The following is a 22,347-nucleotide window of genomic DNA, read 5'->3' as shown; positions in this document are numbered from 1 at the left end:
TGGAAATGGTATGGGCCGTGGTCATAGAGCACCAGGCAGAGGTGCTAATCATACTGAGGCGAGACAGTCGACACTGGTTTATGTTGCACATCGCCGAGAGAATGGAGACGCCCCAGATGTTATTACGGGTATGTTCTTTATCCATAATGTACCTTATATTGCATTGATTGATGTCGGGTCTACGCATTCATACATAGCATTATTGGGTCTGAAACTTTGGGTATTATGGTTGAAAATACTACGAGTGAGGTTACTGTGTTGAGTCTATTAAGGCAGTCGGTGAGAGTCAATAAACTGTTTAAGGATGTACCTTTGGAGGTTCAAGGAATGATCTTTTTGGTGGATTTAATGGAACTTTCTTTTGGAGAATTTGAATTATATTGGGCATGGACTAGCTGGCTAAGCATCAGGTGAACTTGGACTATGCTGCAAAACAAGTGGTATTGAAAACTACAATGGGTGATGAGGTAGTTGTGATTGGGGAGCGTCAGAATTATCTCTCAAATGTGATTTCTGCACTTAGGGCCAAGAAATTAGTTCGTAAGGGTTGTGAGGCAGATCTAGCCTATACCAGTGCTTTGGATACTGAGGTTTCTTCTGTTAAAGATATCAAAAGGGTTAAGGATTTTCCAGATGTTTTTCCTGACGTACTACCTGGATTACCTCCAAATCATAAGGTTGAGTTTGGGATTGAGCCTGCCGGGTATAGCTCCGGTATCCATTGCCCCTTATCAAATGGCACCGAAGGAGCTTGTGGAAGTTAAAGCTCAAATTCAAGAGTTACTGGATAAAGGATTCATTAGACCTAGTGTGTCTCCGTGGGAAGCACTGATCTTATTTGTGAAAAAGAAGGATTGAACCGTGCGTATGTGCATCGATTACCGGCAACTGAATAAATTGACCATTAAGAATAAGTACCCCCTACTGAGGATAGATGATCTATTCGACCAGTTTTGGGGAGCTTCGGTCTTCTCTAAGATTGATCTCCAATCGGGGTACTATCAATAGAGGGTCAAGGAGACTGATGTTTTCAAGATAGTATTTAGGACTCGTTATGGTCATTACGAGTTCCTAGTGATGCCATTTAGACTAACGAATGCACCAGTGGCTTTTATGGAACTGAGGAACCGAGTGTTCCAGCCCTATCTAGATCGGTTCATAGTAGTTTTTATAGATGACATCTTGGTGTATTCGAGAACTAAAATGAACATGATGCACATCTTCGAGTTGTTCTGCAGATCCTAAGGGAGAAAAAACTGTATGTGAAGTTCAGTAAATACGAGTTCTGGTTATGAGAGGTCACATGTCTGGGCCATGTGGTATCTGTTGAAGGAATTAAGGTTGATCCTCAAAAAATTGAAGCTGTTCTGGATTGGAAGCCACCTAAGACTGTATCTGAGATTCGAAGTCTTCTAGGTCTGGCAGGGTATTATAAACGGTTTGTTGAGGGGTTTTAATTGATTGTTGTACCTCTGACTAAGTTGTTGCATAAAGGGGTACCGTTTGACCGGATTGATAAGCAGCAAGAAAGTTTTGAGAGGCTTAAGAAGGTTCTGACTGAGGCCCCTGTCTTGATTCAGCCAGAGTTTGAGAAAAAGTTTATTGTCTACAGTGATATATCAAACGTTGGTTTGGGTTGTGTGTTGATGCAAGAAGGTAAGATGGTGGCTTATGTGTCTCATTGGCTTAAGATGCATGAGGCAAACTATTCGATACATGACTTGGAGTTGGCTACGGTGGTATCCATACTGAAAATTTGGAGGAATTACTTGTACGATGAGAAGTGTATCATTTACATGGATCACAAGAGACTCAAGTATCTCCTCACTCAGAAGGAACTAAGCCTTAGGCAGTATAGATGGATTGAACTACTTATGGATTATGACTGTTCGATTGAATACCACCCTGGCAAGGCCAATGTGGTGGCCGACGCACTGAGCCGTAGGGCTATGATGGACCTAAGGGCAATGTTTGCTCGACTCAATTTATTTGAACAGAGTGGAATAAGATACTGATATGAGGTAGTCTATATTGCAAGAGGTACATATTAATCCTTATGCTATGCATCCTGGTGGGAATAAGATGTACCGAGACCTTCGTGAGTTATATTGGTGGCCAGGTCTTAAACGTGAAGTTATTGACTTCGTGGGTAAATTCCTTACTTGTTAGCAGGTTAAGGCTGAACACCAGTTACCTTTAGGGTTGATTCAGCCAGTTAAGATTCTGTTGTGGAAGTGGGAGAGAGTGACTATGGACTTAGTTAGTGGGCTACCCCTAACGCCTTCTAAGAAAGATTCAGTAATCGATTGACCAAATCTACCCATTTCATACCTGTTCATACTGATTACTCGCTGTATAAACTAGCTAAACTATATGTTTCTGAGATAGTACAACTGCATAGGGTATCAGTTTCCATAATATCTGATAGAGATCCTTGTTTCACGTCTCAATTTTGGAAGAAGTTACACGAGGCTTTGGGTACAAGGTTGGACTTCAGTACTGCGTTCCATCCTCAGACAAATGGTCAGTAGAAGAGGGTGATTCAGATACTGAAGGACATGTTAAGGAGTTGTGTGATTAACTTCTCAGGCAGTTGGAAGGACTATTTGTCGTTAGCATAGTTTGCGTATAACAACAGCTACCAGTCTAGCATACAAATGGCACCTTACGAGGCACTATATGGTCGTAGGTGTCGGACTCCTTCGTGTTGGATTGAGTTAGGTGAGCAGCGAGTTCTGGGTCTTGAGTTGATTTCTGATATCGAGGATAAAGTTAGGTTGATTCGAGATCGATTGAAGGAAGCATCTAACAGACAGAAGTCGTATGCAGATCCGAAACGTAAGGAAATCGAGTATTCTATGGGGGACTTGGTTTTTCTCAAGGTCTCGCCGTGGAAGAATGCACTGAGGTTTGGACGGAAGGGCAAGCTAAACCTTAGGTTCATTGGGCCTTACCGCATATTGAAGTGTGTGGGACCGATTGGATATCAACTTGATTTACCTCCAAAGTTAAAATGGATTCATGATGTGTTCCACATCTCGATGCTGAGGCGTTATCGCTCTGATCTTGCGCATATTATCTTGACTGAGGCAATTGTGGTTAGACCAGATCTGACCTTTGAGGAAGAACTGATTCAGATTTTAGACCATGATGTAAAGGTGTTAAGAAAGAAGTCTATCCTATTGGATAAGGTACTTTGGTGTAATCACAGCTTAGAGGAAGCCACATGGGAACCCGAAGAGGCGATACGACAATAATACCCTTATCTATTTTGATCAGGTAAATTTTGAGGCCGAAATTTTCTTTTAGGTGGGTAGAGTTGTAAGGCCACAAATCTTAAGTGATTAAATTTGTATGTTATGTTGCATATTGGCTTGCTGGCTTTAATGGTTAAGTGTCTTGAGAAGTGTGGGAAGTCTTGGGTTCGAACCTTCGCTATAGCAAAATTTTTGTTTTAATTGAATAAAACCCTTGCTTTTAGATAGTGGGTTCTTAAATAATTGTGGGAAAATCAAGTCATAAAAAAACTATTGGTCCAAGGGATACTGACGTGTTACTGCTACTAGGAGGCTTGAGTACGAGTCGTGCTGCATGCAAGGGGTGTTTTATTTTGCATGTTGCCGTGTGAGAGGTTGTGTGTCATAGAACTCGTTTGCTCAGACGATTGAAGTGTTTGAAAGGTGTAGGGGAGTGTGTAGCCGAAATTTAGGAGAAGAAAGGGGGATTTGGATGGTGATAGGTTTGAGGATGTTCTAGAGAGAATTCAGGAAAGAGTTATAGGTCGTTGTGGTGTGTGGGAGTAGTTTGCCAATTGTGGGAACTCTACTATGCCAGTTCGGTCATAGGCTCTTGGTGCCGAAAAGTGTATGGTTTTGCTCCCCATTTTCGGTAGTTTTTGCTCCTTTTGCTTCTTGTCTTTCTTTGGTTTTGTGGCTTTGTTTGGTAGTTGAATACTAAGTGTGACCATTTGGGAACTTGTCGTTTGGGTTTTACTCTTAAACAGTGCTTTACAGACCAACCTCCTCTGTTTTCTCTACACCGTTAACAGTCATTCTTCCCTTGTTCATTTTGTTTGGCTGAACACCCTTTCTCAAACTTGTTCGAGTTTTAGTTTTGGTTTTGACTGGTTTTTCCTCTCTTCTCCCTTTCTCTCAATAGACTTTTCCTTTAAACCGATTACACTTTCTTCCCTCTCTTTCTATTTGGATACTTGGGCCGACTTCTACTTAGCTTCCCTCTCTAACTGTTTCGGTTCTTACAGTTCTTCTTTGAACAATCAGTTGGTGCCTAGTTCTTTTTTCTCTCGCTCTTTTTCTTTAGGCAGTAATATTACTTCTGACTTCTTCCTTTTATACCATTTATGGCTAAAGACGTGTTAGTGCTAGCCTTGCCTCTGTGGTGTGGGTTTCTTTTGAGATAAAGGACCGATTGTTTTCCTCCCTTAGAATCGGTGTTACGATTTTGGTAAGTGCTATATGTTGGTTCAACTGTTTATGTGAACATTACTATTAAAGGTTAATAGATTTCGATTTGAGTGCAAATGATCTATAAGAGCCTATAATCAATCTTCAGTATCGATTGAAGTGTGAGAAGTCTTTTGTTCATTCAAGGCAAGTGATAAATTATAGATTGGTTAAGAGTTATTTAAGGGATTGTTAACCCCATAGATTAAAGGACTGATAGTGCATCGTGTTGATATAGGTTTGGGGAACTCTTGAGCTAGACGTACGTTTCGCAAACAAGTGTGTAACCACATTACTATAAACGTAGATCGGTAAAAGCCAAAAAAGTATGACTATTGACGCTACACGAGCGTGCGCTCACTCGTGTGGTAATCTGAACGCGTAAAACATGAGTGTTTGATCGTAGAGGCCATCATGAGCGATTTCATGGGCTTAAGCCGTCTTGGGCCGTGTTGGGCCAAAATGGGTCGTGTGGGCCTGATAGGCTCGTGGGCTCCACATGGGTAAACCACATAGATGTATGGAGATTATTGGACTAGGCTGTGTAGTTTACACGGCCAAGGCCATTGTTTGGCTTTGTGGGCCACACGGACGTGTGGGCCCATATGGGTCGTGTTATAGGCTTTGGGCCCATTTTCACTGTTTGACCATTAAGGTTGCACAGGTCGCCTGAGATGACTGTAGACCTACTGTTGGGTCGATAAGTACACTTAGACCCTATACTAATGAAATAACTGTTATACCCCTATAAGGTAAAATGACTAATATACCCCTATGATATGTATGACTGTATTCGCGCATGACATTTTTGCATACACGTATGATATTATGAAATGACATGTTCCATGGGGGGTGAGTTTGATATATTTGGAGGAAATGTACTGTACTGGCCGCTCTGCTGCAAATACTATTTAGTGCCGCAACCGGTGCTATATTTTGGAGTGTAGGGATGGGTGCATCGATTTAATCCCCACATGGAATGTAGGGCTGGACGGAGTGGAGTGTAGAGGATGGATAGGTAGGCCTTCTGATTGCATTTCTGTTATTGTTACTGAATTACGCTATGGCCTTAATTGATACTGGACTGTCACTGAAACGGGCTTAGGCCCAAACTGTATTTGCCTACTGTCTAACTGACTACTGTTAAGGGATTACACACTGAGTTTACTTAAACTCTCCCTTCTGCATATCTGCATAGGTAATCCTTAGGCGGATTGGTGCTACGAGGGACTCGATGGTGGCCACGCAACCATTCTTGCTTCCTTTTAAACTTTTAATTTATAAGTAATTTAATTTGGGGTCTTTGTTTTGTAATAAGGCCTTTTTAAGTTTTTATTTTGATTTGGTGATCTATTTACTTTGAATCATATCTGTTAGAAGTAGGTCGCGATTTTTCAAAGAGATAAATGCATTACGCTATTGAACACAATTTAAAAAGCTTCCGCAACAATCATCCTTTTTAAATGCAATAACAATCTAATATGATTAACGCTTTTCTAAACCAACTTAAGTTTTAAAAATAAGCAAGTTATTCTAAATATTTAGTAAAGATCATAACGAGGTTTTAATATAGAACGAATTTTTCAGTGGACTACGGTTTTTGAAATTCACTTTGATGTGACATCACAGATTTGACCATAACGTCTAGGTCGGGTTTGGAATATTACACATCAAATCTGTAACAACCCAAACCCAGCTTGGGCGTTATTGACGAATCTAGCAATATCAAATTGAAGTGTTTTTTGAAAAGCGTTATATCGTTTGAAAAGCCCAATGTTTATTTAGCTTCTTTGTGTGATCTAGTAAATAATTTTAAAACTTGTGTCACTAACAAAAGTATTTACTTTAAAATGTTATTAATTTCAAAATCTCGTTTATCGCGGAAGCTTTTGACACGGTTTTGCGTATTCGTGGAATTTTGTTAAATCATGCAAATCTTTTGAAACCAGCATCCTATTACTAGGAGATATAAATCAAAATAAATAAAACCTAAAAATTAAAAATTATAGAGGCCTTATTACATAAAAATACCTAAAAAAAACTACTTATAAATTAAAAATCCAATAAGGAAGCAATAACGGTTGTGTGGCCACCTGTGAGTCAATCGCAGCACCAAACCGCCTATGACTGGGGATTACATGTACAATTAAAGTAGATGGGTGAGTTTATGAAAAATCAGTGTGTAATCCCATATAAGAAAACAATCAAAGCAAACACAATTTGGGCCTAAGCCCTTTCAGTTTCAGTTAGGGCCTTAACCCATTTTAAAATCAAAAACAGTGTGGGCCTGAGCCCATTCCAGTAACAGTATTAGTGGGGCTTAAGCCCATTATAGAATTAGTGCAGTATGCAATCAGAAAATCCTACCCAATCCAGCCTCTACACACCATCTCCGTACCAACCCTGCACACCATGTGGGGATAAAATCGACCCATCCATCCCAACACACCAGGTAGCACCGGTTGCGGCACTAAAGCAGTATTTGCAGCAGAGCTGCTAGTAATAGGCTTATAGCCTTGCAGTACACTTCCTCCAAAATCATATATCCCACCTCATGCAATGCAACATAATATAAATGTACGTAAAGTAAAAATGGCATCCTCAAACAGTCAAACATCACATAGGGGTAAAATAATCAATTACCTCATAAGTATATAGCGGTCATTTCATCAAATTGAGGTCTAGTATACTTACCGACCCAACAAGTCGTCTCGGGTGACCCATGCAGCCTTAATGGTGAAACAGTGAAAAGGGGCCCAAAGCCTATAACACTGCCCATGTAGCCCACACACCTGTGTGGCCCAACAAGCCCCAAAATGGCCCTGGTTGTGCGAACTACACAGTCTAGCCCAAAAATCTCCACACATTCGTGTGATTTACTCATGTGGGCCCACAAGCCTATAGGGCCCACATGGCCTATTTTGGCCCAACATGGCCCAAAACGGCCTAAGCCCATGAAAACGATCGGCCTCTACGATCAAACGCTGACATTTCATGCATTCAGATTACCACATGAGTGAGCGCACGCTCGTGTACTGTCAATAGTCATACTTTTTCAGCTTTTACCGATCTACGTTTATAGTAGTGTGGTTACCCACTTGATTGCAAAAATGTGATACTAGACCACGAGCACTCCAACCTACATTCAATCACGAGTTTTGGTTAATTGCATCCCACTCGACTTATCAAAACCTCCACCAAACTATTTGTCCAAAAATTTACCTCTTACTTGATTAGATCAATTGATTATGGCTTGCTCACTAAATCCATTTGCAAGAGCCCTAAACAATAGGCCTTAGGGGTTTTCTGCACTCCAATTAACCCTTTTCAACCATAAACAAATGAATAGTAAGAACTAGATGAACAATCACTTACCAAAGCTGCCATGCCCAGATTAGGAGGGAGGAATAATCGTCCTACACCCACACCAAAGCAGAAGGTACATGGAGTGATAGGGACAAAGTGGTACAATTATACCCCTAGCAGCAACCGCCAGAGAATAGGGTAAATTAAAAGAAAGATCATAATGGTAAAGAGAAACAAAAAGGGATATCTAAGAGCACTTATCGATTGTCTAAGAACAATTGCCAAATTGAAAGCAAAAACAGAGAGAGGGAGAAAGGAGTATTCGGCTATCATAATAAGATGAAAAGAGTGGGATATGTTAAACTAAAAGAATTGAGAGAGAAGGATAATAGGACATCCGACCAAGGAGAAAAATAAAAGAATGTTAGTATGAGGAGTAGAGGAAGAAAGAAATTCGAAGCAAAGTAAGGTTGTATGGAAAAATAAAGTCGAAACAACAAAATGAGAATGGTCTCTAAGCAAATATTAGTCCCAAAAATAGAGAAAAACGAAAGGTGGAGAAGTAGTAAAACCAAAGAAAAAATTCGGCTTAATACCAACAAGGAAAACTGTTGTTAAAGGAGTAGAGAGAGAAGAGTGAAATCGGACAGTAGGGTATTGAAAATAAAGGACAAAACTGAAATGGGTAAAATAAAAAGTACCCGAAACATCCCTCAGCAGAATTCGACAATCAAGAAGTGTAGAAAAGAACCAAAAGCGATCAAAAAACTGAAAATGGAGAGAAATAGTTGCCTACCCGAATTCTTGGGAAACAGCAGTTCACAAACGGCACAATTCTCCTTCAAATTCAAACTTGCTCGATTTTCTCCTATCCACCAATTCAAACAATTGAAATCCCCCATAAGCCTCTCCTCAGATTCGGCTAACAACAAATTTGTTCAAACTTATTCAAACTCTTGGTGTTTCGGTCAAACACAACTTCCTCCTATGGCCACCAGCAAAAATAATCTCCATTCGCACAAGTAGGGATTCGAACCTCAGACCTCAGACACTAGCAACACGCCACTTATCCCCTAGGCCAGCAGGCTCTTTTTTGTCATGTTTTATCCATATTAATTTAAAGGCCTACAGCCTAGAGATAGTGCGTATTCCTTAAAAAACAAAACTTTTTTTGTACTTGCTCAGGCTTGAACCCAAGACTTCTCAAACTCTTCCCAGAACAGATAACCACTGAAGCAGACATGCACTTGTGTCACATTCTTACAGAACTAAATATTTATGTGCAGTCTCCTAACTGCACCCGCTCAAGGCTTAAAACTTCTAGGCCCAAAATTTGGGGCGTTACAATTCACCCCACCTTAAAGAAATTTTGTCCCCGAAATTTCCAATTATTAGAACTATCGCCTATACAGACTACCCCACTACGCTCTTGCTGCGCACTCAAATTCCAAGACACTACCACATTTAACCTGATTGTTAGCATAACCCAAATTCACTTGATTCCTAACCAACCGATCCATGCCTAGTATTTGGTAAAATTCTCCAATAGGAAGTTCCATCAAATACGCCAAGAAGATAACTCTTTGGTCCTGCAAAGGTAAATCTACCTATAGTGGACTCAGTAACCTCACTCGCGGTGCTTTCAACCATTAAACCCGAGGTGTCAGGTACAGTACATGTTATATCTAGGAATGCATAGATCCAACATCAATCAAGGTAGCATAAGGTATATTATAGATAAAGAACGTACTCGTATTAACATATGGGGCGTCTCAGTCCTCTCGGTGATGTGCAGCATAAACTAGTACTGGATGTCTTGCCTTAGAATAACCAGCACCTCTGCCCTTTGCTCCATGACCACGGCTGATACCATTTCGACCCCTGGCCTAACCACGGCCCCTCGGTGGCTAAACAGTATTCGTACCAGTAGCTTGCATCTGATCAGGCCTTTGTTGATAATCTCTAATACGGTGCTCCAAAGATCCGCACCTAAAACATGCCCCAATCCTTCTTAAGCACTCACCTTGATGGTGCCTCCCACAATCAACACAAGGTTGCGGTCCAGTAACAGCAATAGGGACCTCAACTCTGGCTGGCCCATCAACTCTGGGCTTTTCCTTAGACCTTAAAAATGAGCTAGAAGGCTCTGAATCCCTCTTATTCCTACCCCTTTCCTTTTCACGGTTCTGACGCTTAGCGCACTTCACATCCCCAGTGATCTTTGCCTTTTCCACTAACATAGCAAAATCTCACTCCCTCTGTGAAGCTATCAGAACTCACAGATTATCTCTGAGGTCGTCCTTCAAATGAACACAGCACTCAAATTCAGTTGCCACCATCCCACGTGCATAGCGGCTAAGTCGCAAAAATTCAGCTTCGTATCTAGCCACAGATTTATCCCCTTGAGTCAAATTCAAAAATTCTCTCCTCCGAGCATCCACATAACTATCGCCCATATGTTTTCCTTGGAATGTAGTCTTGAAAAATTCCCAGGTTAACCAGTCAGGTTGGGTACCCTCTTTAACTGTAAGCCACCACTAATAGGCTCCATCTCATAGCAATGACACTGCACCTTTTAGTTTCTTCTCGGGGGTGAAGTTGAGGTCATCCATGATCCTCCCTGTGGCCTCAATCCCGTATTCAGCCACATTAGAGGCAACTCCAGCTATTGGACCGGAGTCATTTCATAACCGACCCACGACCCACAGTACCCATATTAGGTCCAGCGACCCTCTCTAAAATTCTCACCATAGCTTAGTGCAGCGGCCCCAGCCGCACGATCGTGAGACCCTCAGTCATAGATGAAGCTGGTGCCTCTCTTGCTTCCTCATTAGGCTAGTGTCCAACTAACGAAAACTCAGCCAAAGCACCTCCACGGCCTCTACTACGGCCTCTACCACGAGTACCTCTAGTGCTCATTATCGAATGAACTTAGTCTGTATTAATAGTTTTATGCCAGTCAATTTATTGTTCCAGTGTTTATTGCAGATATTTTATGAACAATATTATCTTAGAGTTTGTTTCTGCAATTTACAGTCTTGCTACGGTTTGTAGTTTACTCTAACTAGAGAGTTTCAATATATTTTTACTACCTAAAGTAGTCTCGGTAATAACATTTCAATATAATCTTTTCAGTATAAACAGTCAGAAGACTTATAGGATTGGCGCGGAGACTCGGTGTACCACTCCTCTAGTAAAACATTTCCAAATTATATCAATCACTTTAAACCATTTGAAACAATTCTATTAAAGTTTCCACGTTTTTGTAAAATCCCAAATCCACAGCCGAGTTTTACAATCTGGCTCTGATACCACTAAATGTAACACTCCAAACCTAGCCTAAATGTTATGGTCGAATCTGGCGATGTCACATTGAAGTGTTTTTCGAAAAGCGTTCTATTGTTTGAAAAGCCCAATGTTTATTTACCCTCTTTGTGTGATCTAGAATATAATTTTAAAACTTGCGTCACTAACTAAAGTATTTATTTTAAAACATTATTAATTTTAAAATCTCATTTATCGCGAAAGCTTTCGACATGGTTTTGCGTATTCGTGGTATTTTGTTAAATCATGCAAATCTTTTGAAAACCCGCATCCAACTACTAGCAGATATAAATCAAAATAAATGAAACCCCAAAGTTAAAAATTATAGAGGCCTTATTACATAAAAATACCCAAATAAAACTACTTATAAATTAAAAATCCAATAAAGAAGTAAGAGCAGTTGTGTGGCCACCTTTGAGTCCCTCGCAGCACCGATCCGCCTAAGACTGGGGATTACATGTACAGTTAAAGCAGATAGGTGAGTTTACGAAAACTCAGTGTGTAATCCCATATAAGCAAACAATCAGAGTAAACACAATTTAGGCCTAAGCCCTTTCAGTTTCAGTTAGGGCCTTAGCCCATTTCAGATTCAGATACAGTGCGGGCCTGAGCCTACTCTAGTAACAGTATCAGTAGGGCCTAAGCCCATTACAGAATCAGTGCAGTATGCAATCAGAAAGTCCTACCCAATCCAGCCTCTACACACCATCTCCGTACCAATCTTACACATAATGTGGGGATTAAATCGACCCACCCATCCCTACACACCAGGTAGCACCGGTTGTGGCACTAAAGCAGTATTTGTAGCAGAGCTGCCAGTAATAGGCTTGTAGCCTTTCAGTACACTTGATAAACCGTAATTTATACATATTTTTACCCCATGCCTAATGTATTTATGGATGGTTTCTCCTTAGATTTGGTGAATTTGATGCTCCTAATCCTTTAATTTCATTTTTTATACTTAAGAGAGCATAGGAGAGTAAAAAGAGTGAGAAATGGGCCGAAAACAGAGAAAATGGACCCATATAGGAAAACAACACGACCAGGACTTCCTCACATGGGCGTGTCACATGGCTGTGTCAATTTGGCAGGATCGAAGTACGACTTACACGGGTGGACCACACACCCGTGCCCATTTAACAGCCTTGACAACGGCCTTCAGTAATTCGAAAAAGGCCAATGTAACACCCCTCAACCGTATCCAACACCGGAATAGAGCTCGAGGCATTACCAGACTTAAACATTCATAAACATACCAAAATCAGGTCACTAAATTTTGCCCAAAATTTAAAACTTTTAAAACATATACTTTCGTCCCACAAACAGGTCATCGAAGTCTAAAACTTACATTAAAGCAGTTCGGGACAAGACTAAAAACATTTAGGAAACTTTGGGTGACTTAATAAATTTCTAGCTTTAGGAGGCCACACGCCCATGTATGTGGGCCGTGTGGGCTCACACGCCCGTATATCATAGGGCACGCTCTTGCCCTCATCCCGTGTCCAAAACTTGAGCATTCTGTTAAATCAACACTGCCTAGACACATGCCCGTATGACCTACCCGTGTACTAATTTGATTTAAAGTTTTAGGTGCAGGGGACACACGGCCACAGCACACGCCCGTGGGAGGAAACCGTGTGTCACACACGTCCAAGACACATTCCCGTGTGTATATCCATGTGGACTTTGTTGGGCTATTTTCCAAGCCTAGGTCACCCTTCCCTATTTCTTGTGCATAAAAATTTCCAAGTCTGAGAGAAAACATGATTTTACACATACAGTTATAAATAATCTTAATAAGAGTCCCAGTGTGGAAACCTCATATCATTGGTTTCACACTAAAAGGTTATTTCCAATTTAGTATTCATGGGTTCTTATGTTATAGTATTACATTCCAGAACTTGGCTTTGTTTTTGAACTCATTGCCACTTGTAGCATTCCATCATAATAGAGCATGAACATGCAGATAAAGGCAGGTCATAGCTTACTTTCAAATGTGCCATTTTCCATGGCCTTATACAAAAAGATGGGTACATCTTTACATGCCTTCATTTGGCAATTCAAATGACACATATGACAAAATACTCAAGACCCTATACATGCCATTAACAAAATAGTAGTGTCTTTATACCAAAGCTTGACCAGTTGATAGTGTGTTGACTCTCCAATCGTCTTCCAATTCTTATGAGTCCTCGAACTCTGAAAAACAGGGGAAAAGAGAGGGAATAAGCATTTTCATGCTTAGTAAGCTCGAATAACGGGAAAGTAAACTTACCAAGTAATTAGCATACATCCATACTTAAGTCATGAATTCATCCAATATGAAATGATTTCCTATCACATGCACTCAATTAATGAGTTAGTCACATAATCATTTATCATGTAATTTAACTAGATAAGCTCATCATTCATATTTCATCATGTATGTATATCCCATAATATTCTCGTTGAGTTTCCAGGAAAACTCGATGGATTACCCATTATCCGTCAATTCATCGGAATGATCGTTCCATACATGCACTTCCGCGAACCTCACATCATATGGCAGGATTACCAGTCCAGGCTAAATCACCCATATGATGAAACTCGTAAGATGATTTCGAGATTACCAGTCTAGGCTAAATCTCTTATAGTGACAACACCCTCAGTGAGCTCGGATCTGAATTAACAGTCCAGGCTAAATTCAGACCCTAATCAGATTACCCGTCTGGGCTAAATCTGTAATGCACATATATTCTTCAGGAGGCTTGATCATTCAAGAAACACCCATCTAGGCTAGATTCCTTTTCATACTTGAGATCTCAGATTACTCTTCCGAGCTAAATCCTTACTGCAACACATGTAGGATCTCAGTTCACATGTCAATGAGGGGTTATCCATCGATTTCCCTTTTGTCAACCTCAATCGAGATATCTTTCACATGTTATCATCAATATACATTTCTATGATATTTCATACCAATAATAAATGCAATCACCAAGCATTCATAAAGCATACAATTATGCATTTTAAGGGTTTACTTCAAATTATCCGAACTTACCTGGTATTCTTTTCGGGATTGAGTTTCGGTTATTCTGAAACTTTGCGTTTACCACGATCAACCTCTGGAATTTATTCCTCGGGGTCTATAACAGCAAAATTAATTCATTAATACCTCACATTATGCATTTCGAGTTTAATAACTACCCCCAGTCCAAATGACCATTTTGCCCCTGACCTTCGATATTTTTACGATTTAGTCATTAGGCTCGTATAATGAAACACATGAAATTTCTATCTCACCCAAGCCTAATCGAACATTTTTCTCTCTTATGACAACCCATATTTTTCATTTTCTTCCCCATTCTTACCACACATTTGCATCTTTTGCAATTTAGTCCCTATAAGGGTTTCTCATGAAAACTAGCTTGGAAAAGATGTTTATCACCCATTTATCTTTCATATTCCTCCATAATCCATCAAAATACAGGCAACTCATGCATGGGTAAATTTTTAAACATGAACCCTAGCATGAAATATGGGTAGAAATCGAGAGAGCAAATTACTGGATTTCAAAAATACAAAGAACATGAAAAACGGGGCTTGGGAGCACTTACTATTGAGCTTGGAAATGTTGAAAACCCTAGCTATGGTGTCTCCTCAATTTTCGGCAACCATGGAGAAGGAAATGGTTGATTTTGGCTTGATTTTTACCATTTTAATTCATTAAGATGACGAATGATCTCCAAGACCCTTTCTTTAAAATTTTATCCATGCAAGCCCATTTTTGTCCAAAAATTTAGAACTTGGGAAAATTGATCTCCAAGACCTTTTAATTCATAATCTAAAGCAAATTCATACAAATTGCTTCTAGAATCCAAGTTTTACAATTTATTAAATTTAGTCCCTAATTTCCAATTGTCATCCTATACATAGAATTTCTTCATGAAATTTTAACACATGCATATACTCATATTCTAGGCCTCATAATAATCATAAAATAATTATTTTGATGTCAGATTTATGGTCCCGAAACCACTATTTCGACTAAGCCCTATTTCAGGATGTTACATTTCTCACCCCGTTAGGGACTTTCATCCTCGAAGGTCTTACGAGAGAATAGATTTGGATATTGGTTTCTTAGGGTTTCTTTCGGCTCCCATGTAGCTTCTTCAACACCATGTCAATGCCATAAAACTTTTACAAGAGCCACATCTTTATTTCTGAACCGCTTAATTTCGCGAGCCAATATCTTAACCGGTTCTTCTCCATAGGTCATGTCCGATCGAATTTCAATCTCAGTCGGTGAAATTACATAAGAGGGGTCTGATCGATATCTCCGTAACATAGATACATGAAACACATCGTGAATCTTTTCCAGTTTGGGTGGCAATGCCAAACTATAGGCTAACGGTCCGATTCTTTCGGTGATCTCGTACGGTCCGATAAATCGTGGACTCAGTTTAACTTTTTGACCAAATCTCAATACCTTTTTCCATGGAGATACCTTTAAAAATACTCTATCCCCAACTTGAAACTCAATTTCTTTTCTTTTCAGATCAGCATAAGACTTTTTCCTATCTGATGCCGCTTTTAAACAATCCCATATCACTTTAACTTTTTCTTCAGTTTCTTTGATCAGATCAACTCCATGAATTTGATTTTCCTTAAGTTCTGTCCAATACAACAGAGTTCGACATTTCCTTCCATACAAGGCCTCATAAGGCGCCATTTTCAAACTTGTTTGGAAACTGTTGTTGTAGGTAAAATCTACCAATGGCAGATATTTTTCCCAAGTACCCTGAAATTCGAGGATGCAACAACGCAACATGTCCTTGAGAATCTGAATCATCCGCTTAGTCTGACCATCGGTCTGAGGGTGAAAAGTTGTGCTAAAACTCAACTTTGTACCCAAGGCTTCTTGTAACTTGTTCTAGAATCTCGAAGTGAACCTCGGGTCTCTGTCCGAAATAATCGACAGTGGTACTCCATGCAATCTTACTATCTCAGAAATGTACAAATCGGATAATCTATCAAGGGAATAATCCGTCTTTACCGGGATAAAATGAGTCGACTTTGTCAATTTGTTCACTATAATCAGTATGGCATCTTTCTTTTTTGGAGTTAAAGGCAATCCTGTCACAAAGTCCATGGTAATTCTGTCCCACTTCCATTCGGGGACCATTATAGATTGTAACATACCTGAAGGTACTTGATGTTCAGCTTTAGCTTGCTGACACACCAGGCATTTTGATACAAATTCAGAAACATCTCTTTTCATACCATGCCACCAGTACATCTTCTTCAAATCGTTGTACATTTTGGTACTTCCTGGATGAACTGACAAACGACTATTATGTACTTCTTACAAAATCTTCTAAATAAGTTCATCGGCTTTGGGTACACAAACCCTATCTCTGAACATTAAACATCCATCAGGACTAATTCAGAAATCTGACTCATTACCAAACTGACATTGAGTTCTTTTTGTTTGTAAGCCATCATCATTAAACTGGGCATCAAGAATTTCCTGTAGAAAAGTTGGCCTAGCCTTCAGCTCGGCCAAAATTGAACAATCATCAAGCAATATCAAACAAGCATCCATTGCTCTCAAAGGATACAAGGATTTCCTACTCAATGCATCGGCAACCGCATTTGCCTTTCCCGGGTGATAGTCAATAATTAAATCATAATCTTTAATTAATTCCAACCACCTCTGCTGTCTCAAATTTAATTCTTTTTGAGTAATCAAGTATTTTAAACTCTTGTGATCCGTGAAAATACGACAAGTCTCGCCATGCAAATAATGCCTCCAAATTTTTAAGGTAAAAACAATAGCGACGAGTTCTAGGTCGTGGGTTGATAATTCTTCTCATGAGGCTTCCATTGCCGTGAAGCATAGGCTATCACCTTGCCATCTTGCATAAGCACACAACCCAATCCATTTAAGGATGCATAACTGTAGACCACAAACTCTTTTCCCGGTTCAGGTAGCACTAAAATAGGAGCTTCGATTAGCAATGTTTTTAACTTCTCAAAACTTTACTGACACTTCTCCGTCCAATCAAACTTAATGTCTTTCTGAAGCAGCTTCGTCATCGGAGTTGCTATCATGTAAAATTCTTTTACAAACCTTCGGTAGTAACCGGTTAAGCCTAAAAAGCTTCTTACCTCAGTTACATTCTTAAGCAATTTCCATTCAACAATTGCAGAAATTTTGTTTGGATCAACTCGAATACCTTCACCCGAAACTATATGACCCAAAAATCCAACTTCTTGGAGCCAAAATTCACTCTTGCTAAACTTAGCATATAGTTGCTTTTCCCTCAAGGTATGCAACACAATTCTCAGATGTTTTGCATGCTCTGTCTTATCTTTAGAATAGATCAAAATGTCGTCATTAAACACAACGACAAACTTATCCAAATATGGCCAAAAGATTCTATTCAGTAGATCCATAAACACAGCCGGTGCATTCGTCAGTCCAAACGGCATGACAAGAAACTCATAATGGCCACACCTCGTTCTGAAAGCTGTCTTGGGTACATCCGAGTCTTTAACTCGCAACTGATAATAGCCAGACCTCAAGTCTATCTTGGAGAACACGGTGGCTCCTCTCAACTGGTCAAATAAATCATCGATTCTTGGAAAAGGATACTTATTCTTAATAGTCACCTTATTAAGTTATCGATAGTCAACACATAATCTCATCGAACCATCTTTCTTCTTTACAAACAACATGGGGGCACCCTAAGGTGAAAAGCTTGGCCTAGCAAATCCTTTAACTGTCAACTCTTGCAACTATGCTTTCAACTCCTTCAACTCGGTAGGTGTCATTCTGTACGGGGCAATAGAAATGGGAGTTGTCTCTAGCACTAACTCAATACTAAATCTATCTCCCTTTCAGGAGGTAATCTGGGTAATTCCTTCTGAACCACTTTTGGATACTCACATACTATCAGCATAGATTCAATCTTCCATTCAATTTCCTTAGTGTTCATAAAAAACGCAAGGTAGGCTCCATATCCTTTCCTCATATATCTCTGGGCAACCATTGCCTTGATTACAATCGGCGATGAACCCAATTCTCTTGATTCAACCCGTAAAATCTTACCATCTGGGCTTTTCAACTTCATGTACTTACTACCACAATTCACAGTTACATCATGAAGGGCTAACCAATCCATGCCAAGTATTACATCAAATCATCAAATGGTAACAACATAAGGTTAGCTGGGAAACAACAACCTTGAATCATCAAAGGACAATTCTTACAGACTTTATCAACTAGGACTGATTTGCCTTATGGGTTCGACACTCTAATAATATCTTCTGTAAATTCAATAGGTATGTTCATACTAGACGCCAATCTCATGCAGATATATGAATACGTCAACACCGGGTCAATTAAAGCAACAATACTTATATTAAAAAGGGAGAAGATACCCGTAATAACATCAGGAGTAGCGGCTTCCTCTCCGACATGCATCGCATACGTTCTTGCCGAGGCTTAGACCCCTGGTTTTGTAGCGTCTTTAGTGACAACTCAACTGCCACTAACAATCCCTGGGTATCTCAGAGGTCTACTCGTGGAATAGGAGTACTCGGTTTCGGGGCTACATCCACTTCTTTTTCAACTCGCTCTGGGCAGTCTCTAAGGAAGTGATCAAAAGAACCACATCTGAAACATGCGCCGCTCTTCATTCGGCACTCTTCGAAGTGAAATTTGTTGCAGCTTTTACACTTTGGTTTTTGATCATCTACGCTCCCCACACTAGTCTCTATCGGGGAGGAAATATTTTGACATCATCGCTTAGAGCTTCTTGATCTGCCCAAATATCCCACTGATGAAGTGGAGCGTTCATGTAAGCTCCTGGCTTTTTTCATGGAGAACAAGAGTGTTTTACCGCTAGACCTCTTGCTCGCAACTCGAGCCTCTATCTTAGCTTGTTTTCTTTCATTATTAAGTTCTTCAGCCTTCTTGGCTCGACCAGCTAATATGGAAAACTCCCATATTTCCAAGATCCCAATCAACAACTTGATGTCCTCATTCAAACCTTCCTCAAAGAGTTTACACATTTTCGATTCAGTTTGGACCCATTCAGTTGCGTACTGACTCAGTCGCTCTCTCGTATTCTGCTACAGTCTTGCTACCTTGTTTGAGTTCCAGTAACTCCTTTCGCTTCGAGTCCAAAAATTGCTAGCTAATGTATTTCTTCCTAAACACTACTTAGAAGAAATCCCAAGTAATACTTTCTTTCGGCACTACCGAGGATATGGTTTTCCACCAATTGCATGCAGTGTCCTTCAAAAGAGATACAGCACACTTAAAACATTCATCGGGTGTGCATGACAAATCATCTAGCACTCGCGTAGTGTTATCGAGCCAGAACTCAGCTCTTTTAGCATCATCATCAACTTTCGCTATGAATTCCTCAGCCCCATACTTCTAAGCTTATCTACAAGGGCTTTACCGATCCTCATCGGTGCCATACCTCGTGGCACATCCTCATCAGGTTGGTTAGGAAGCAAGGGAGGTCTCGGTATATTGGGGCAATTTCTTAGATAATCCCTAAACCATTCATCCATCATATAAAAAAAGCAGCTCGGGCCTCTTCTCGGCCTTCTAACATTAGCCTTCTACTACTACTAGATACAGCTCATTGTACGGAAGCTGGAGCATGGCTTTCGGCTCCCTCGGACTCATCTTGTGCTTGATTGGAAGATATTTACTATATTCAAAACAATTTAAACAATTAGGAGATGTCACACTATCAACATTCAAATAATGGCATTTATAGCAAACCTTTAACATCCTCTACGGTAGTCCTAGAACCGACTAAACCGTAGCTCTGATACCAATAAATGTAATATCTCTCACCCGTATCCGACACTGGAACAGGGCTCGAGGCATTACCAGACTTAAACATTCATAAACATACCAAAATCGAGTCACTAAATTTTGCCCAAAATTTAAATCATCTAAAATATATACTTTCGTCCCTCAAACAGGTCATCGAGGTCTAAAACTTACATTAAAGTGATTCGGGACAAGACAGAAAACATTCAGGAAAATTTGGGTGAATTAATAAATTTCTAGCTTTGGGAGGCTACACACCCGTGTATGTGGGCCGTGTGGGCTCACACGCTCGTATATCGTAGGGTACGCCCGTGTTCTCTCCTCGTGTCCAAAACCTGAGCATTCTAATAAATCAACACGGCCTAGACACAAGCCCGTGTGACCTACCCGTGTACTAATTTGATTTAAATTTTTAGGTGCAGGGGACACACGGTCACAGCACACGCCCGTGGGAGGAAACCGTGTGTCAAACACAACCTAGACACACGCCCGTGTGTTTATCCATGAGGACTCTGTTGGGCTATTTTCCAAGCCTAGGTCACCCTTCCCTATTTCTTGTGCATAAAAGTTTCCAAGTCTGAGAGAAAACATGATTTTACACATACAGTTATAAATAATCTTAATAAGAGTCCCAGTGTGGAAACCTCATAGCATTGGTTTCACACAAAAAGGTTATTTCCCATTTAGTATTCATGGGTTCTTATGTTATAGTATTACATTCCAGAACTTAGCTCGTTTTTGAACTCATTACCACTTGTAGCATTCCATCATAATAGAGCATGAACATGCAGATAAAGGCAAGTCATAGCCTACTTTCAAATGTGCCATTTTCCATGGCCTTATACAAAAAGATAAGTACATCTTTAAATGCCTTCATTTGGCAATTCAAATTACACATATGACAAAATACTCAAGAACCTATACATGCCATTAACAAAATAGTAGTGTCTTTTATAACAAAGCTTGACTATTTGATAGTGTGTTGACTCTCCAATCATCTTCCAATCATTATGAGTCCTCGAACTCTGAAAAATAGGGGAAAAGAGAGGGAACAAACATTTTCATGCCTAGTAAGCTCGAATAACCGGAAAGTAAACTTACCAAGTAATTAGCATACATCCATACCTAAGTCATGAATTCATCCAATATGAAATGATTTCCTATCACATGCACTCAATTAATGAGTTAGTCACATAATCATGTATCATGTAATTTAACTAGATGAGCTCATCATTCATATTTCATCATGTATGTATATCCCATAATATTCTCGTTGAGTTTCCAGGAAAACTTGATGGATTACCCATTATCCGTCAATTCATAGGAATGATCGTTCCATACATGCACTCCCGCAAACCTCACATCATATGGCAGGATTACCAGTCCAGGCTAAATCCCTCATATCATGAACTCGTAAGGTGATGTCGAGATTACCAGTCTAGGCTAAATCTCTTATAGTGACAACACCCTTAATGAGCTCGGATCTGAATTACCAGTCCAGGCTAAATTCAGACCCTAATCAGATTACCCGTCCGGGCTAAATATGTAATACACATATATTCTTCGGGAGGCTTGATCATTCAAGGAACACCCGTCTGGGCTAGATTCCTTTTCATACTTGAGATCTCGAATTACCCGTCTAGGCTAAATCCTTACTGTAACACATGCAGGATCTCAGTTCACATGTCAATGAGGGGTTATCCATCGATTTTCCTTTTGTCAACCTCAACCGAGATATCTTTCACATGTTATCATCAATATACATTTCTATGATATTTCATACCACTAATAAATGCAATCACCAAGCATTTATAAAGCATACAATTATGCATTTTAAGGTTTTACTTCAAATTATCCGAACTTACCTGGTATTCTTTTCGGGATTGAGTTTTGATTATTCTGAAACTTTGCGTTTACCATGATCAACCCCCGAAATTTGTTCCTCGGGGTCTATAACAGCAAAAATAATTCATTAATACCTCACATTATACATTTCGAGTTTAATAACTAGCCCCGGTCCAAATGACCATTTTGCCCCTGACCTTCGACATTTTTACGATTTAGTCCTTAGGCTCGTATAATGAAACACATGAAATTTCTATCTCACCCAAGCCTAATCAAACATTTTTCTCTCTTATGGCAACCCACATTTTTCATTTTCTTCGCCATTCTTACCAAACATTTACATCTTTTGCAATTTAATCCCTGTAAGGGTTTCTTATGAAAACTAGCTTGGAAAAGATGTTTATCACACATTTATCTTTCTTATTCCTCCATAATCCATCAAAATATAGTCAACTCATGCATGGGTAAATTTTTAAACATGAACCCTAGCATGAAATATGGGTAGAAATGGAGAGAGCAAATTACTGGGATTTCAAAAATACAAAGAACATGAAAAACGGGGGAGCACTT

At 39.8% G+C, this 22,347-nt stretch overlaps 1 protein-coding gene across 1 annotated transcript; it reads left to right on the top strand.

Annotated features, from left to right (window-relative positions):
- The first annotated feature begins 455 nt into the window (after positions 1–455).
- On the top strand, positions 456–4,291 carry LOC107952259 (uncharacterized). Its single transcript, XM_016887526.1, has 5 exons — positions 456–714; positions 1,495–1,656; positions 2,722–2,908; positions 3,050–3,191; positions 4,262–4,291. Exons 1-5 carry the CDS (start codon positions 456–458, stop codon positions 4,289–4,291), a joined length of 780 nt encoding a protein of 259 aa, XP_016743015.1.
- Positions 4,292–22,347: the final 18,056 nt, after the last annotated feature.

This window comes from Gossypium hirsutum, chromosome A02 (genome assembly GCF_007990345.1).
Source record: "Gossypium hirsutum isolate 1008001.06 chromosome A02, Gossypium_hirsutum_v2.1, whole genome shotgun sequence".
Lineage (NCBI taxonomy): Eukaryota > Viridiplantae > Streptophyta > Magnoliopsida > Malvales > Malvaceae > Gossypium > Gossypium hirsutum.
This window is presented reverse-complemented; position numbering and strand designations above follow the sequence as displayed.

What these genes read in the sequence shown, in the direction of transcription:
- LOC107952259 (XM_016887526.1), top strand. Translation starts at nt 456, where the DNA reads ATGGGTGATGAGGTAGTTGTGATTGGGGAGCGTCAGAATTATCTCTCA. An exon ending in GCCTGCCGGGTATAGCTCCG is followed by an intron (nt 715 to 1,494) that starts GTATCCATTGCC and finishes TGTTGCATAAAG; the next exon opens with GGGTACCGTTTGACCGGATT. An exon ending in TTGTGTGTTGATGCAAGAAG is followed by an intron (nt 1,657 to 2,721) that starts GTAAGATGGTGG and finishes GGATTGAGTTAG; the next exon opens with GTGAGCAGCGAGTTCTGGGT.